General features: G+C 40.7%; 1 protein-coding gene across 3 annotated transcripts in view; it reads left to right on the top strand.

Moving 5' to 3' along the window:
• Positions 1-416: 416 nt before the first annotated feature.
• CFAP44 (cilia and flagella associated protein 44) overlaps positions 417-19,426 on the top strand; it is a 160,145-nt gene continuing 141,135 nt past the window's right edge. For all 3 annotated transcript variants that reach the window (XM_066240920.1, XM_066240919.1, XM_066240918.1), the window contains exons 1-6: positions 417-521; positions 7,502-7,603; positions 10,279-10,434; positions 10,951-11,110; positions 12,729-12,891; positions 17,429-17,531. In XM_066240920.1, coding sequence (XP_066097017.1) covers positions 7,507-7,603; positions 10,279-10,434; positions 10,951-11,110; positions 12,729-12,891; positions 17,429-17,531 — 679 coding nt within the window. In that variant the 5' untranslated portion in view covers positions 417-521; positions 7,502-7,506. The remainder of the gene's footprint in view (positions 522-7,501; positions 7,604-10,278; positions 10,435-10,950; positions 11,111-12,728; positions 12,892-17,428; positions 17,532-19,426) is intronic.

Below are 19,426 nucleotides of genomic sequence, written 5' to 3'. Positions count from 1 at the left end.
CTTGTGCACCAAGGAGCCCACAACATAAAATCTTATTTACTCTAAAAGGCCAACAGAAGAGATAACATAGCGTAAAATAAATAGCTAAATAAATGAAACAAACAAAAAGTCTCTCGAGGTATCATTGATGATGATAGTGCACGATCAGGGGTCTTCTGGACCATTTTGAATTATTAGGCAGGTATAAAAGTACTCAAAAGTCACTTAGTTTAACAATATAATATCCTTAAGATAATTATGATTATATAAACTGGATTTAAAAATTAAACTGGGATAATAAACTGGTAGAATGCTAGGCTTTTCTGTTTGTCTTTGAACCTGAGTCAGAACCCACAAAACAGGACCAGCGGGGAGTGAAGCCGGGAGTCCCAGACACACTGTGGGTGGAGCCCTCTGGACGCGCATGCGCTTCACAGCCCGCCCGTCTCCCCCAGCAGTAACTGCGTCGCCACGGTAACAGCAGTAAACGGAAACCTTGGGTAGATGCTGTGACTAAGAACGAAGCGGCGGCGGTGCCTTGGGTAAGTTTGCCCCCATTCTGGCCCCCCCGCACCTGGGAAGTCTCCCCCAGCTTCCCCCTCAAATCTGTTACCGAGTCAGGGAGCAGTGAACCCGCTTGCACTTCGCGTCGACTGAATCAGTACCGTCTACACATCTTCCCTCGCCCTTCCTACGGTCAGTTCAACAAACATTTGAAATGACTAGCAATTGCAGGCACGGAGCTACACGCTGAGGATCCAAGTGGACGCAGTGCCTGCCTATAAGGAGCTCATAATCCGGCCGGGACAGGCGGCAGATACGGGCTAAGAGGGAGTCCGGTGGAAAAGTGCCTGGGTTCCTAGGTGAGGCAAGTCGCCCTGCCCCGCACTTAGTTGTGTGACAGCTGGCAGGTGGAGCTCTCTGCACTTAAGTTTCCTCATCTCTTCAAGGACGATGGTAATGCTAACCTCATGGGGCTCTTGTTACAATTAACTAAGATAATGCAGGTAGTGTATAGTACATGAGTGACACCTAGTAGGTGCCCAATAAATACTTGTTGAATACAAGAAGATATAGTAGCATACAAGTAGTCAGTGTGTCCAGTCAATTGTGAGTCGATACAGATGGCTCCAGAGTAAAACTTTTGAGAAGGAGAAGAGGTGGAGGAGAAACAAGGGAGGGGGAACGTGACGAGATGAGCTACAGACCCTAAGATGTGCCATGCCAAGGAATCTCAGTTCTTATTCTATGGCAATGAGGAGCCATTAAAGGCTTTATACAAGAAGAGTGGCACATTAAAAGCTGTGTTTTAGAAATACAGGGATCAGGGTAGAGAATGGACTGGCTTGGGAGAGACAGTGAGAATAGAGGAGAGGCAGATGCATTCAAAAGGCTTAATAAATGCACACTTGGCAACAGGACTTGCAAATCAATTGCATGTACTGGGAGAGGGGGAAGCATTCAAAGAGTAAATGCTCTGTTATTTCATCTTAAAATGCGTCTGACTCTAGAGTTATTTTGGGAAAAATATGAAACAGTGTGTGTAGAATCCTTAGAACTTATGCTTGACACATGGAAAACATTAAAGAAATACAAGCTATTATTGTTTCCACAGTTGTATTTCCCATTGTAAAGTGAACACCAGTTTTATACAACAGTCTCATAAGTCCTAATGTGACCAGTTGTGGCACATTGCTGAAGTGGAGTGCTTGAGCTTTTGAGTATGCAGACTGAGCCTGAACTCTAGTGAATGAATACGAGTCATGTCACCTTGGAAGCCTTTTCTCTGGCTTCCAGATAACCTAGCAGCGTACCACACTCGCATCACTGTGTATGACTTTCTTCTCTCTTAACACTTCTTTAAGGTTGACTCAAAACTTGACAGTCTACCTAAATGAGTTGGTTAACAGAATTTGACAAAGGCTGAGCCCGAATCTAATGAAAGTATTGATAGATTTAAGATAGTTTTGCAAATAGACTCCAAAACCTAGCAAGTTCAGTTGTATAAGACAGGACATGGCTAAGAACACAGACAGGGTTTAATCATTCTAGTTGGTTACAAACTGATTATGTCAAGTCAGTATATGACGAGCCTGCCCTCCGTCACCCCGAAGATAATGTAATATTAGGCTGCCTTAAAGGATATATTGTTGGTACAGGTAAAGTGAGAATTGGTCTCTTTTGGAAAGTGTACAAAATCCTTCAAAGAAAATATAAAATTGGAAGTCATAGATGATGCACCGGGAATTTCTTCAGTTATCAAGATACTGAAAAGAGTTGAAACCACATTAGTGAGGAATAAATTAAAGAATTGGGATACTTTAGTTGGGAAAAGAGAGGGTCTGAGGAGAAAAGTGAACTAGTTTCAACTATTTGAATGACTATCATACACAGAAAAACTTATTCTACGTCTCCTCAGAAGAATAAGGACCAAATGGATCCAAGTTACAGCAAGGAAGATTTCAGCTTGATATAAAATGAACTTACTAAGAACTGGAGCCGAGCATTAACAGAATGTGCTCATTCTCTCACCTGAAATGTTGAAGTTGAAGCTGATTGCTCTTCTGTTTATGTGTTTATTTACTCAGAAATTAATACATTCTACATACCGAGTGCCCATGTGCCAGGCACTGTTCTTAAAACTTTCCTCTGTTAACTCATTGACATCTCAGAGCAACCTTATGAAGTAGGTACTGCACTTTACAGATGAGAATACTAAGAAAGATGCAGAGAGGTTAAATACTCACTACCTCACAACTGTTAGGAGGAGAGCCAGGCTTAAACCCAGTCAGTGTGACTCTAGCCGGTCCTCTCAGCCTGACCAACATACTGGACTTCATGTTGTAGACGTGTGACTTATATCAGGTGGGAGGCTGGACTAGATAAGATCTCTCAACTCTGGAGATTCCATGATCATATTTGTTGAGCCCTAGCTGTACTAAAGAGAATATGAAGTAATTACAGTACAACCAACTACCAGTTTTGAGTATCTGAGTAGGTACTTTGTATAAACTCATGGCCCTTAACCCTGGTGTTTATTCCTGGCTGCACACAAGCATTACATAGGGAACAAGACCCTGAGAATGGTATGTTTTAAATAGTTTTCCAAGTGATTCTAAAGTGCAGCCAGAATTGACAACTATAGGTATAAAAGATCTTATTTAACACAACTGCCAGACAACCTTATCATCCCAATCTTACATATAGCATAAAAGGAGGCCAAACTGGAATGTGACCAACCCCCTCTCTGCTCTAAAGCCTGCTCGGTTTGCAATGCAATTTCCCAATCCATTCATTCTAAAAGCAAACAAACTAACAAACTAACTAACTAAACAAAACCAAAAAAAAATCACTTCATTCCACCCCACCATTACACTGGCGATCTCCAGGAGACCAGAAGCCCCTGCAGCCCGACCTGCTCTGCTGCTCTTTACAAACTCCAGACAAGCTTCATGAAAGCCGAGAAAGGGCGTCAGTATTTTGAACTAATTCAGAACACTGGGCGAATTCCCTGGGTTCCCGTGTCTTCTTTCACACTCTACCCCCTGACATTTACTGGGTGTGTAATATTAAAGTGTTTCGCATGGCAGTATTAGCTTCTTGAGGACTGTATTGTTTATGATAGCACAGAATAAAGTGTGGTACTTTCAACATTAATTTACCTTCAGTTGTGGTTCAAATCCTGTGTTCACAGAGTGCTTCAGTTGCCATAATTGTTTCTTACCTACATTAACTTGTAAGTAAATGTATTAGGTCTTACATGCCCTGCATTAGCGTACGGATTCAGTTAACATTTAGTTATGGTATGTTAAAAGTAAATATTTAGAAAAGAGAAGACTAAAGGGTAGAACATGGTCTCATGAAGTGTGTTTTGGTGCAAAGCAGGAAAAAAAAAAAACAAGATTCAAATCATTGAGAGGTGCTTGACCTATCACTGCTGGTTTTGGGGGCGATGAGCCAGGGGATGCAGGCAGCCTGTGGAAGCTTTGACTGGCTCCTGGACTACAGCCAGCAAACAACAGGAACTTCATTCAGCCCTACAGCCACTTGGACCTGAATTCTGACAACCACCTAAATAAGCCTGGAGATAGATTCTTCCCAGAACCTTCAGAAATGAAGGTAGCTCTGCCAACACTTCAATTTTGACCTTGTGAGACTCTAAGCAGAGAACCAACTGAATTAAAACTGGGCCCATACTTCTGACCTACAAAACCATGAGATAATAAAGGGGCGTTATCTTAAGCTGCTAAATTTGTACAACAGCATGGGAAATTAAATATGTTTATAGGCTACATTGTTATGGAAACTTCCAGACTAACAATTTTCATTTAGTTCTTCACAATAAATTATTAGTTCAGTTTGGTTGGATAACCCAGTAACTATCTTGCCTCCACGTATTTGGGTCCGGCATCATGGCGACTTAAAGAGTAGTTTCGTTTCCTGCCAGTATCATAATGTTAATTTTTATCAAGGAAATCTTTGTCTACAGTCACCATTTGAATGATGACTATCAGTCTGTCCTACTTCTGGCCAACCTCAGATGGTTCTGAATCAGTGATTTAGAAGAGAAGGTTATTCTGAGGCCATTTAAAGAGAATTGTCAGCCCTGGCGGGTCAGCTCGGTCAGAGTGCCATCCGGAAATGACAAGGCTGTGGGTTTGATCCCCCGTCAGGGCACACACGGGAAGCAACCAATGAGTGCACAACTGAGTGGAACAAACAACAAATGAATTCTTTCCTTCCCCCTCCGCTCTCTCTAGTCCTTCCTCTTTCTTTCTCTCTAGAAAATAATCAATCAATAAATAAAAAATTAACCCCTGGCTGGCTGGCTCAGCTGGTTGTAGCATTGTCCTGGAGTGTGGAGGTTGCCAGTTCGATCCTTGGTCAGGGCACACGCAGGACCAGCTCGATGTTCTTATCTCTCTTGTCTCTTTCTCCCTGCCTCTCTCTAATTTAAAGAGAGAGAGAGAGAGAGAATTGTTGTTTTCTTCTTAGGCTAATCTTCATATATTCTCCATGCCTACCATTTATATATAAATATGCTCAATAGTTTTGGGTATTAAACTGATTAAAGTCATGAAGAACCTTGAAAGCAAGGAAGAAAATGGCATTTTGGTATGTTTGTAGCTATCGGAACAAGTGTATCCACCAAGCTGCAATAACTGGCATTGCCTCGCAATGTTCATTATTTTTTAAATTACTTGTTATCATTAATTGTTTTTAAATCAGTGACTTGTATACACACAGAAAACAAGCCTGTGTGTCCAAACTTGAAGAAGTAGGAAAAGTATTGGAGATAGAATTTAGATTTTAAAAGATCTTTTCTTTCTTTCTTTTTAAATAATTTTATTTTTTTAATAGGGTGACATCAATAAATCAGGATACATATATTCAAAGATAACATGTCCAGGTTATCTTGTCATTCAATTATGTTGCATACCCATCACCCAAAGTCAGATTGTCCTCTGTCACCTTCTATCTAGTTTTCTTTGTGCCCCTCCCCCTCCCCCTTTCCATCTCCCTCTCCCCACTCCCTGCGTAACCACCGCACTCTTATCAATGTCTTAAAAGATCTTTTCACTTGAAATTTTTGTCATTTGATTCTAAAATAAGCCCCCAACCCCAGTGGGCATATATTCTACAATCTGGTGAGAGAAAGTAATAAAGGAAAGAAGGAAGGAAGGAAGGAAGGAAGGAAGGAAGGAAGGAAGGAAGGAAGGAAGGAGAAAGCAACAACTGAAAAGAGAAAAGAAAAAACACTAGACTCTCTCTCTATTTAAGAGGAAAAACATCATCTTGGTAACCCAGAAAAATGGCCCCAAGGTATTATACACAAATTTAATAAAATGAGTATCATCTTGGACATATCTTTTTTTGGATAATAGTTTATAGTAAAAATATTTGAGCAAGTTCCAAATCAAGAGATGGCATCATTATGATGTCATTGCAAGAAAACAGATGAAACGAACCCTAATGTCCATATGAAGGGAGCAGTCATACTGCACATTCCATTGATCATGTAGAACATAGCATACCTGCTTTTGGAATACTGGTCTTTCTTTAGTGACCAGGAATGTATAATAATGCACTAGTTCAATTAATTCTCATAGCAGCTTTATAAAGAATCTTTTCTTCATTCACATTCTACAGTTGAAGAATTGATGTAAAGTTTAATTAGCTAGTTATGCGACAAAACTGGGAGTCACACCTGAATCTAACAACAAATATGATCCAAATAGAGCTACAGTTTTATTCTTGCCAGCAATACCACAGAAGAATGTTCAGGAATCATGGGATGGTTAGTGTGGAAAAGTGAAGGACTTAGAAGGAAGACATAGTACCGTATTTCCTTATGTATAAGACACATTTTAATTTGGGGGCCTGAAATTTGAAAAAAGGAATGTATTACATAAAGTTATTGAAGACTCAAGTTTTATTCATCATAAAATTCATACAACTTCTCATCACTGTCAAAACTCCCATGCAGCCTGACCTGTGGTGGCGCAGTAGATAAAGCCTTGACCTGGAATGCTGAGGTCACTGGTTTGAAACCCTGGGCTTGCCTGGTCAAGGCACATATGGGAGTTGATGCTTCTTGTTCCTCCCCACCTTCTCTCTCTCTCTCTCTCTCTTCTCTGAAATAAATAAATAAAATAAAAATAATTAAAAAAAAACTCCCATGCATTAGCTTGTCCTCATCTGTGTGATGACGAATCACTGTCTTCATATATTGCCTCATCCTCAGTTCCATCTGTGGCATTTGAAATGCCACAACCACTGTATAAAATGTACCCAGTTTTTAGACCTTAAATTTTTTGAAAAATGGTGTGTCTTATACATGAGGAAATACGGTAGGCGTTCACAGGAAGAGCTGCAACAGAGAGAAAAGACAGTGACAACCTATTGTGTTACCCACCTCCTTACAACCCTTTAATGGCTTTCAATTAACATAGAAATAAGTTCTCAATTCCTTAGCAAAGCTTAGAGACAATTTTATGGTCTGCTACCTTCCTTCTCTTTAGTGACCCTTTCACTCTTCTACTCTAGCCAATAAACTACTTTCCGCCCTTCACAGACACAGCCCTCTTTTTGAAGTTCCCTTTGCCTAATATACTCCTTTCTATTCTATGCCTGGCCAACTACTCATCACCTGTGTCTCAAACACCCCTTCCTTAATCTCTAGGCACTAAAGAAAGATGACAGAGGGTTCATTTTAGTGGTGGAACCTTTTGGAAAAAGATGGACTTGGGTGGGGTTTCACTGTAGACTTCTGGAAAACCAGAGGGCACCACAGGGATGAGTTGGCTTGGAGAAAGGGAGCATCTGACTATATTGCGTGTTCTGCAGCGGTCTCTGATGGTGGCTCTACCCTCCACTGGTGATGTCACCTCAGGTACTCTGCAAACGTGTTATCATCAATAGACCTGGTGTTTGGTGCTTGCAGAATCTGTTAGGAAAAACAATCTGTTAATGATTTCTATTATATTGCTTTATTACTTTCTGTCTCAATTTGCACTTACAGAGGAAATGAAGGAGCCAGATGATCAGGATACTGATGGGGAGAAATCAGACAGATCAAAGAGCAGTGGAAGACAGGCCCGGCAGTCCTCACGTGTGTCAAAATGTAAATGAAGGTTATAATTTACACTTGGTTTTTGACTATTAAACTTAGCTAAAATAATTTTTAAAGAGTACAAAAGAAATGGTTTATTTGTTTAACTCCCTTACTTAGCTTTAATTTTTTGAAGAACAGGGTCTGTGTTTTAATCATTTTATATCCAATTCCTGGCACATAGACAACTCTGTGTTGATAATGACCTATTTGCACATAGGGTCTTGTTCTCTGCTGTGAGATCTACAAAGTCTTGTGTGGACTTTTCTAATACAGCAGGACGAGAGCTGGACTCTGGTTTTGAGTCCCTAGAATTAGTTCTTTGATCTTGGGTAAATTTAAGAACTTCAGTTTTCTCACCCATTAGAATGAATGAAGTATCTGGGCCTATAATTTTCTTACTGGGAATATATTAAACTATGAATTCACTTTCTTGAATATTACTTTAGTAAGTTACATAACTTTTTATCTTTTACAAAATTTATACATTTCTTCTAAATTGTAAAGTTTGTTGGCATAACTTTGTAGGATTTATTTTTATTCCTGATATTAGAGATTTGTATTGTCTCTCTTTTATTTCTTAATTGGTCTAGTTAATAGTTTATCTATTTTGTTGATCTTTTCAAAGAATAAGATCCTGGCTTTGCTAGTTTTCTGTATTGTTGGTTTTTATTTTATTTTACTGATTCTTGCTTTTATTTTTATTATTTCTATTATTTCCTTCATTCTCCTGTTTTTTTTTTTTTCTGAAGCTAGAAACGGGGAGAGACAGACAGACTCCCACATGTGCCCCACCAGGATCCACCCGGCACGCCCACCAGGGGGCGACGCTCTGCCCCTCCGGGGCGTCTCTCTGTTGTGACCAGAGCCACTCTAGCGCCTGGGGCAGAGGCCAAGGAGCCATCCCCAGCGCCCGGGCCATCCTTGCTCCAGTGGAGCCTCGCTGCGGGAGGGGAAGAGAGAGACAGAGAGGAAGGAGAGGGGGAGGGGTGGAGAAGCAGATGGGCGCTTCTCCTGTGTGCCCTGGCTGGGAATTGAACCCGGGACTTCTGCACGCCAGGCTGACACTCTACCACTGAGCCAACCAGCCAGGGCCCATTCTCCTGTTTTAAAAAATTTCTTTGTTTCTAGTTTCTTAGAGTAGAACTTTAGGTCATTAATTCTTAATTTTTATTCTTTTCTTATATGTCCTGAAAGCTATAAATTTCCCTCTTAGCATGGCCTTAGCTGCATCCAATTGTATAACAAATTTTGATATATTTGAATCATTATTTAGTTTGAAGTATTTAAAAAATTGTTTTTGATGTTGACCCACAGATTATTTTTAAGATATTTTTAAATTGATTTTAGAGAGAGGAGAGAGAGAGAGAGAGAGAGAGAAAGAAGATGGGTAAGAAGCAGGAAGCATCAGCTTGTAGTAGTTGCTTCTTATATGTGCCTTAATTGGGCAAGTCCAGGGTTTTGAACCGGCAACCTTAGCTTTTCAGGTTGACCCTTTATCTACTATGTCACCGCAGGTCAGGCCAAAAGACTCTCTTTAAGTATGCTACTTAACTTCTAAATATTTGTAGGTTTTCCTTTTCGATCTTCTAAAACTCATGTCCTAGTAAGGGATCTATTTTGGTGAATGGCCCATGTACATTTGAATGTGTACCTTATATTGATAGGTGTAGTGTAAGGTTAGCATGTTTCATAGTGTTGTTATCACTATGTCTTTATTGAGTTATTGACTAGTTCCGTCAATTTATAAAAGACATGTACAGGGGTGAACAAAAGTAGGTTTACATTTGTTAGTATGTGAAACATGTTTATTCTTGTATTATTATTAGTTATTATAATATTTTCCATACAAATTGTGAATCAACTTTTGCCCACCCCATACTATAATGTTAATTAAATAAACTGTGAAAAGTTGGGGATATATAATAACCCCTAAAACAACTATATATTAATAAAAGTTGGTAAAACTGAATTGAATTGATAGCACACTTGCCAATCTTTTGTTTGTTTTTAGTCTTTTACTTTCTTATAAGTATGCTGTGATAGGAAATAGACTAGAAATGAGGTGAATATAGAAATGAGCTCATAGAAAAGCCTTTTTTTGGGTAATGTTATAAGAATAACCAAATAAAATGATATTTTAAGGAAGTTTTTCTTTTTTTTTTTTTGTATTTTTTTGCATTTTTCTGAAGCTGGAAACAGGGAGAGACAGTCAGACAGACTCCCGCATGCGCCCAACCGGGATCCACCCGGCACGCCCACCATGGGGCGATGCTCTGCCCACCAGGGGGCGATGCTCTGCCCATCCTGGGCGTCGCCATGTTGCAACCAGAGCCACTCTAGCGCCTGGGGCAGAGGCCACAGAGCCATCCCCAGCGCCCGGGCCATCTTTGCTCCAATGGAGCCTCGGCTGCGAGAGGGGAAGGAGACAGAGAGGAAGGCGTGGCAGAGGGGTGGAGAAGCAAATGGGCGCTTCTCCTGTGTGCCCTGGCAGAAAATCGAACCCGGGTCCTCCGCACGCTAGGCCGACGCTCTACCGCTGAGCCAACCAGCCAGGGCAGGAAGTTTTGAGTATTAAAATTCATTCATTTTAGAGCACAAACCAATTGGAAGTAGTAGCCACTTTGGAAATAAGAACATGTTTAATTCAAGATTCAGAAATTATTAAAACAAAGTACTTTTAATAGCCACTGTGAAAGAGGATGACAAAGTCTTAGAAGATGCCACAGATGAAACATTTACTGAACGGGAAGAATCATATGTAGATGATGATGACTTATATGAGGAAGACTTGGAAGAAAGTTCCATTTCAATTGAAGATGATTACATGGAAAGTATTGGAGGTAAGTATTATTAGTTTTCTATCAGTAATTGTCACTGTTTTAAAGTTAAATTGCCCAAACTGAACAGTCATAAATCCATAGGAAGGAAAATCTGCAGGATGTATGAGGATGGTGAAAGGAAAAACATGGAACATATACTGTGTGGTAGCTCAGGGGTCGAATTCTCCATTTTAGAGGCTCCCATAGAGAGCTCTCATATTCTGTCTTTTGGAGAGTGGGATGGTCTGATCAGTGCTCTACCCTAGATTTGTGAGAAGGACTTTCCTTTGGAACTGACTGGAAGTTGCTCTTTGAAACTGCAGAAACCGTGACCTAAGCTCAGTGTTCACCCCGGTGCACACAGGCATGTAGGTTCTTCTCCCCATGCTCACCGATAGGTGGCAGTCTATGTCTGGGCCTGGAGTGGGACTTACTGCTAGAGTATTATGGGCTAGGTACATTCCTCCTGTCTTTGCGAAATATAATTCTAGGACTCACCAGGACACTCTTCTTAGTTAAAATATTTTAATTTTACAGAATCTCGGTCTATGGAAACCCCTGGCCCACCTGAAGAAGAGGCTGAGGAGGAAGTTACAAAGAAAATATCAGAGAGCTTCTTTTATGATGAAATGGAGCTGGTTTCCATGCCTTTTGTGACTCCGGATTCAGACATACCACTGGATCTTCTCACACTTGTGTATCCACTCTAGTTACATGTGTATAATTTTGGCATTTCAGCTTCTTAGGCCAGGGGTTGGCAAACTCCAGCTCATGGACCAAATCCAGCCTGCTTCCCTAAATGTAGTTTCATTGGAACACAGCACACTCATTTATCTACGTTCTGTCTATGGCTGCCATTGCACTGTAAGAGCAACATTAAATAGCTATAGCCGAGCCCATCTGGTCCACAAAGCCTAAAGTATTTACAACCTGGCCCTTTACAGAAGTTTGTTAATCCCTATATGAGGTACTTCCAAGAAGCCTGGCCCTTAAAGAAGTTGAGGTAGAAATGCATGATATTAATTTAAACTAAGCTTTTGTTGGATGCCAAGTAACCTTAAAGAAAAATACTGCTTTTCTGGCTGTCCTCTTGAGAGACATGATGTGAAGGAGCGCAGAAGGCCTCTTATTCCTTCTTCCTTCCTCTACAGCGTGGCGTTCCTTCTCAGCGCCTGGCAAGGTAAAATCACTGACTTCCCTTCTTGAAACACTGCTATGGCGTTGTCAGGCATTAGTACTTTCACATTATTATTCTCTAAAAAAAGATTTTATTTATTTTAGAGTGAGGAGAGAGAGAAAGAGGAGGAACAGGAAGCATCAACTCATAGCGGTTGCTTCTCATATGCGCCTTGACCAGGCAAGCCTGGGGTTTCAAACCAGTGACTTCAGCATTTGAGGTCGATGCTTTACCCACTGCGCCACCACAGATCGGGTGACTTTCACATTATTTAGAAGATGAGTTTTCCAGGAAGACAACCTCGAAAAAGTTTTAATTGGTCTGGAGGATAAGAGTTTGAAGAAATGTAAAGGTGGGGATGACTGACAAGGAGGTTTAGTGTTTGCCATCAATTTGTGGTATTAGGTTGGTAAGGTGGATAGTTAGGAGACAATTTTCATTAAGGCCCTTGGATAGCAATTTAGTATGCCTACCTTCGTATGGGCAGTGGTTATGACCACATGACCTAGACCACTGACTGATCTCATAAAATGTGTGCTTTATAGAGGTGGAGTGCTGTAGTTTCTGACTCAATTTTGCTTTTTACTTAGTGATAGAGCACATTGTTATAGTTTCTAACACTGTTTCAACCCCAGGTTAACTAAAACTAATTCACCTTGAATCTTGTTACCTGAAATTTTCTCTCTTGAGTGTTTTATTTTTTTGTCTTTGGACAAGTTACCGACTATGCTCTTAGCTTTCTTCCAGCCTGTTTTTTCAGATGGGGTGGTGGGTAAGAGTCGCGGGAAACTTCCCCTGTAATACACGTGTTCCGATAACTTCCTGGACCTATTTCCCTGTGCAGGGGGGCTTGTGCTTACGTACTTTGCCCAAATTTCCCATTAGGTTTTCCATAAGACATTTAAAATATATATTATCTAAGTCGAAGTGTGAGGATTTTTTTCACCTAATTTAAGAAAAAATTGCATTACTAATATATAAAAAAAAGTTCTGAGTTTCAGTGTAAAATTTAACTAACTCAACCCCAAATCTTTACCCAAGAGTATGGATTTAAAAAATCTGTTTATTTCATGTTACCTTTCCTGTCTCTCGGATGGTTGCGTTGTTAAACTTCTTTTCCTTAGCCATCTCTCCTCAGACATTCCTTTGGTTATGACTGCAAAAAGCGGGCCAACCTACAGCTTCTGGACAGCAACACCCTGCTGTACGTGGCTGGGAACCAGCTGGTCTTTCTGAATTTGAAAACCAAGGAGCAGACCTACATGAGAAGTAGCAGTGGCAGAGGAATTGGGGCCATTGGGGTATGCCTTTAGTAGCTTAGAGAAACTCTTTCTTGGTTGTTCTGTGGACCTGCCAGGTAAGGGCCAACACTGTGTGCAGCATTGCAGGATCACATGCAATGCCCAGCAGTCTTTGTTCGAAGGCGTTCTCTGTTCAGTGATTACAACCACAACAGTCACTGACATGATCTCAGTGCAATATTGCAATATTATATTAATAATACTACCACCCCATTTTTCAGATAAAAGAATCTGAGGCTTATGGAAATTAAGTGACTTCCCCTGATCATACAGGTTTTTTTCACAAAGAATGTTCTGTTGCTATTTTTTTTCAAAACAGTGGAATGAATAACACAAACTATAAGTCAAATAATAAAGATAAATGCCAGATAAGCTGTATGTATATAATCGAATATTGGAGATGAAATGTAGATGTATATTCAGTAGTTTGAAGCTGACGACAAAAGGATTTGTGTGTGATTTGGAGCCTGATTCTTTGTTCTGCTCAGCTGTCTGTTCCCATCAGCCTTCTTTTTTCCTTGTTTCATCAGCCTCTGCTTCCCTAGGCTTTTCATTCTCAGCATAAAAGTATTCTAAATCAGGTCCTGGCTGGTTGGCTCAGCAGTAGAGCATCGACCCAGCATGTGGAAGTCCCAGGTTCGATTCCTGGTCAGGGCACACAGGAGAAGCATGCATCTGTTTCTCCACCCTTCCCCCTCTCCTTCCTCTCTCTCTCTCTCTCTTTCCCTCCCACAGCCAAGGCTCCATTGGAGCAAAGTTGGGCCAGGTGCTGAGGATGGCTCCATGGCCTCCACCTCGGGCGCTAGAATGGCTCCCACTGCAGCGGAGCAACGCCTTAGAGGGCAGAGCATCGTCCCCTGGTGGGCATGCCAGATAGATCCTGGTTGGGCGCATGTGGGAGTCTGTCTGACTGCCTCCCTGCTTCTAACTTTGGGGGAAAAAAAAGTATTCTAAATCAACTTGTTCTCATTTTAAAAGGTTCTTCTCTTACCGTGCATTCTCTTTACCCACTGAAAGTATAGAAGCCAGACTTCTGCAATCTCCTTTGCCATCACCTGTCTTTGCTGACCAATGGCCTTCTGGTGGACAAATCTATGCTTACCTGACCTCTTCATAGCAGCCGGCCCCATGATTAAACTTTTTCCTTGGCTGCTATTCTGCTCTGTGCTCCTTAGAAATAGGAGTCCCTAGATCTACTCTCATTGGGAACAGCCCGAGGGACACTTCTTGGTGTCTTTGGCCTCTTGAGAGGGGCATCTGTTCAGATTATGCTGTGTGAGACAGGGAGGGAAGGGAGGAGACACATGCAGGGTTTGGGGCTCAGACGGCAATAGTTCTATATGAGACACTCAAGAGAGTTTCTAGAAAGATCATGATGAAAAGACAAGTCTTCCCTGCCCTTGTCCTGCCTGCCAGGGTGAGTGTGCAGATGGAACTGTACGGGGTGGGACCCACTTCACAGCGTCTGCTGAAGCAGAGGCCTCCCAGCAGATGAGACCCAATAGGACATTGACATTACAAGTAGAGGTGAGTGTGAAGATTTAGAAGATTCTTTTTTTAAAAAATGTATCTTTTTATTTTTAAATCATTGTAGATGTGCAATATTATAGTTTCAGGTGCCAAATTATTACAATATTATTGACTATATTACAGTATTATTACATCCCATGACTATTTTGTAACTACCAATTTGTACGTTTAAATCCCTTCAGCTTTCACCTAGCCCCCAACGCCCCTCCCACTGTTGATCTGAGGAGTAAAACAGGGACGTGGCAAGTGGGAATCGGGATGGTGAGGCAAACCCCGGCCCACAGAGAGGGCTTCAGTTGCCCGAGGAAACGGGAGATAGTGAGATGAAAGAGCGGGAGACAACCTCGTGTCTGCTTCTCACTTGATCATGTACGAGATAAAGCCCCTATCCTGGGGGAATTTGTTTTAAGACTAATTAACGAATTCAGCAAAAATTCATCATATACCATCCAGTGTCCAGTGCTCCCCAGGACACGCAGGGATCTGAATGAAGATGGGCTCATGACCTCTATGCATTCAAAGAATTTAAAATTGACCTAAAGAAACAAAAAACTTATTAAAAAGCAAAACCCCTCAAAACTGGATGTATGCAAGTATGTGATCCTGTGGCACCAGCTGTGTGCAGATATCACGGGCCTGGGCGTGAGGGGCTTGGGCTGTGTGGAAGGAGTCAGTCAGAGGCCGCCTGAGAGATCAAGAACCCGGAAGTCTGCACCACCCACAGAGCACTGAGCAACATCTAACGATTGCTTAACTTTTCTATCACTTGATGGCCAACGATTGTTCTGAAATTTCTGTTTTTGTTTTGAGATACAATGACATGGTGTGAGGTCAGCAGTCAGAGGTGTGGTGTGGTCAAGAATGCTGATCGCAATCCTCACCCGCCTGGACTGAGCAGTTGCTTTTCCCCAGGGGTGTTTCTCCGTGTGAGCCGGAGCCTCTGGTGCCTAGATCATGACAGGGGCCATTGCCCAGGTCAACTGCATTTTTAAATTCTTTGGCAAGGTTATGAAACCTGTAAGAAATAACATTTTGGGGCATATAAGCTATCTTCCAGAAAAGATTGGATGAATCTACTAGTTCCGGGTCTGCACTAAAAATGAAGCAAAACACCAAAACTCAATCTCACAGCAGCTTCCTATCTGAAAGGGCACAAACTTTTTCACTTACTACACGTAAGACCTAGAAGGCTAAGATTTTCTTGAATCCCTATTCTGATTTTTGAGACCACATATCCTATGTAATACTTATTTGTAAATGGGGATTGAGAAAGATATACTCTCAACCTGTATCCTCCTTAAGTCCTTGGAACCTACTAATTTTTAGTTTCTTTCTTCATTTTAATCAAGTGAGAGGCGGGGAGGCAGACAGACAGACTCCCACATGTACCCTAACCGGGATCCACCCAGCAACCCCTATCTGGGGCTGATGTTCAGCCCATTTGGTACTGTGGCTCCATTGCTCGGCAACTGAGCTATTTTAGTGCTTGAGGTGAGGCCATGGAGCCATCCTCACCCCCCACCCCCCAAGCCAGGTTGCTCGTTTGAGCCAAGGCTGTGGGAGGGGAAGAGGGGAAGAGGGGAAGAGGGGAAGAGGGGTGGAGAAGCGGAGAAGCAGATGGTCACTTCTCTTGTGCGCCCTGACTGGGAATTGAACCCAGGACTTCCACATGCTGGGCTGGCGTTCTACTGCTGACTTAGCTGGACAGGGCCTATTTTTTTTAGTTTCATTTGCTTCTTGGCTCCAACATCTGTCCTGAATCCTGTCTCTCATATTTACCAGCTGTCTAACTTCAAGCAAGTTACTTAACCTCTCTGTGCCTCAGTTTCTTCATCAATGAGTTGAATCCAAGCTCACAAGTTTGCTGTGAAATTTAAGGGAGTTGATGCAGTATGAAACTTAGACCAGTGTCTGGCACATAGTAAGCACTCAGTAAATGTTAGCTGTTTTCAGTGTTATAATGATTTTACTGCTTGTCCATCATATAAACTGAAGCCTTGTTTCAAGGTGAAGTGCTAGGTCTTTACTTGAATGGAAGAATAAGAGGCAACTTGCCAATAGGAAGACAGCCTGTCAGAGGTCTTATTGCCCCATGTGTGGAGGGAAGAAAAAGAGCTTGGGTACCAGAACTTCCAGTACAATCTATATCAGAAGCAAGCTTCTTGTCCTTAGGTATACAACCAGGAGCTGCCAAAGAGTAACTAAAAGTAGAAATTTATAAGTACAATATGTGTTTTAAATAGCTTACTCTTATAACAACCTATTTTTTATTTTTTGGCTACTCATTTACTCTTTCTGCATGTTGGCTTACCAATGAACAAAAATAACAGAAATGAACATCTCATTCTATCTAATTTATACAGCACAAATGATTTTTTCCAGGGCATGTTTACTGTATTTTCCTCTGTGTCTGGCTCAGAAATATTGTGATTTTATCACTTCTAATAAGTTTACATTCTCTTATGATAAGTTTGTCCAAGGCATAATTTTAAAAACTAGAAAGTAACCTATTCTGGAAACATGCATTTTTCTATACTAAAATAGATTGATTTATATGAAGGGTAAACAACTCATCTGTAAGTGGTTTTCAAAGCACAGCATCAACATCACCCGGGAATGTGCTGGAAGTGTAAATGCGAATTCTTGGGTCCTAGCTCTGACTTACTGGATCAGGCACTCTGGTGGTGGGCTGGCAGTCAGTGCTTTCATAAGACTTTCCTGTGATTCTGGTTGCGAATCACTGTTCTAGCTCTTCTGAAAGCAGTTTAGAAATTTTTACACTTAGATATAACTCTATTAATAAAATTAAAACTTAAATGAGGATTCTTGTTTTCAGTTAAATCATATACATTATCAAGTATTTATCAGCTGCCCATTTTTTAGTTTTCTATTGGAGTGGCTCCTAATAAATAAATTGTAAATCAATAATTGCTAAATGCTACATTGATAGGACTATTTATGTGAAAATCTTTGTTGTATTATTTTAGTAAGATTTTATTTTTTGTAGGTTCACCCTGATAAAACTTACTTTACAGTAGCAGAAAAAGGGATTCCCCCCAAAATTATTATCTATGAATATCCTTCTCTGAGGCCCTACAGAATCCTTCGAGGTAAGTTTGGTAGAATATTTCAAGTACAGGCGTTCAAGGTTAACATTCTGAGAAACATGTAACATTATTATAACAATCAGAATAATCCTCTAGTGATTTTCAACCTTTGTTTCTCACCCACTCATAAACTAATTACTAAAGAAAAAGGGGCCCTGAACTCTTCTTCTTTAGTAACTAATTTCTTTGTGCCATGAGATGAAAATGGTTGTATTTAGTCAGGGGCACTGACCTTAGTAATTAGTGTGTGTTTGTGCCATGAAAAAAAAAGGTTGAAAATCACTGCACAATTAGAACTAGTAGAAGACTGAAGAGAGATATAGTCTCAACCCATTTCCCTCTAACTCCTGGGAATGTACTGTTTTTTCCCTTTATTGGAAGGAATTGGCTTATGCATTTGTGGGGACTGCCAACTCTGAAGTTTGTAGGACACGCTCGTTAGATCTGTCCAGTCACCTTGTTAGATCGGTGTTGAAACCTCCAAATATAACAGTAGATTCATCTAGTTCTTCTAGAAGTTTTTGTCTGTTCTTGCCTCATGCAGTTTGATGCTCTGTTGTTAGGGGCATACATGTTAAGAATTATAATGTCTTCTTAGAGAATGAAACCCTTTATCATCATGTAATGCCTTCTTTATCCCTGATAATTTTCCTTACTTTGAAGTCTCCTCTGCCTGAAATTCATATAGCTATTCCTGCTTTTTTTATTACTGTTAGTAAGGTATATTTTCTCTATTCATTTACTTTTAATCTACTTTAAAAAATAATATATAGTTGGGTCATGTTTTTTATTCACTGTGACAATCTCTGTCTTTTATTTTTATTAAATATTTTTTTCATAAGTGAGAAGTGTGGAGGCAGAGAGAAAGACTTTCACATGTGCCCTGACCAGGATCCACCTGGTAAGCCCCCTACTGGGTGATGCTCTGCCCATCTGGGGCCATTGTTCTGTTGCTCGGCAACTGAGCTATTTTTAGTGCCTGAGTGAGGCCATTGAGCCATCCTCAGTGCCCAGGGCCAACTTGCTCTAACTGTGCCATGGTTGTGGAAGGAGAAAAGAAAGGTGGAGGGAGAAGGGAGAGGGAGAGGGTTGGAGAAGCAGATGGTTGTTTCTCCTGTGTGCCCTCACCAGGAATCAAACCCCAAACATCCACACGTGGGGGTGATGCTCTACTGCTGAGCCAACCAGCCAGGGATAATCTGTCTTTTAATTAGTACATTTAGGCCAACAACATTCAAAATGATTATTTATATAGTTGGATTAATATCTACATTTGGTAGTTTCCTATTTATTGTTCTTGTTCTTGTTCTTTGTTTCTATTTTTTCTCCCACCTTTTTTTCTACCCTTTGTGGTTTTAATTGAGCATTTTATTTTTATTTTTTATTTTTTTAAAAATTTTTAAATTTATTTATTTTAGAGAGGAAGGGGGAGAGAGAGAGAGGGAGAGAGAAGGGGGAGGAGCAGGAAGCATCAACTCCCATATGTGCCTTGACCAGGCAAGCCAGGGTTTTGAACCGGCAACCTCAGTGTTTCCAGGTTGACGCTTTATCCACTGCGCCACCACAGGTCAGGCCGGGCATTTTATTTGATTCCATTTTTCTCTTTTACTAACAGTATATTTTACTGGTTGCCCTAGAATTTTCAGTATGCATTTACAACTAATTCAGGTTCACTTTCAAATAACATTATACTACTATTTTATTATAATAACAAAATAATAATAATTCCTCCCTTTAGTCCCTTATATCATTCCAATTATTTATTTCACTCATATATAATCTTACATACATTTCACTTCTAGATAAGCATACCTATATACATAAGCATACATAATCAAATATATTGTTGCTGTTATTATTTTGAACAAACATTTATCTGTTACAACAATTAAGAAAAA

This window comes from Saccopteryx bilineata, chromosome 8, assembly GCF_036850765.1.
Source record: "Saccopteryx bilineata isolate mSacBil1 chromosome 8, mSacBil1_pri_phased_curated, whole genome shotgun sequence".
Classification (NCBI taxonomy): Eukaryota; Metazoa; Chordata; class Mammalia; order Chiroptera; family Emballonuridae; genus Saccopteryx; species Saccopteryx bilineata.
Note: the sequence above shows the minus strand (reverse complement) of the source record. Positions and strands in the feature narration are given on the sequence as shown.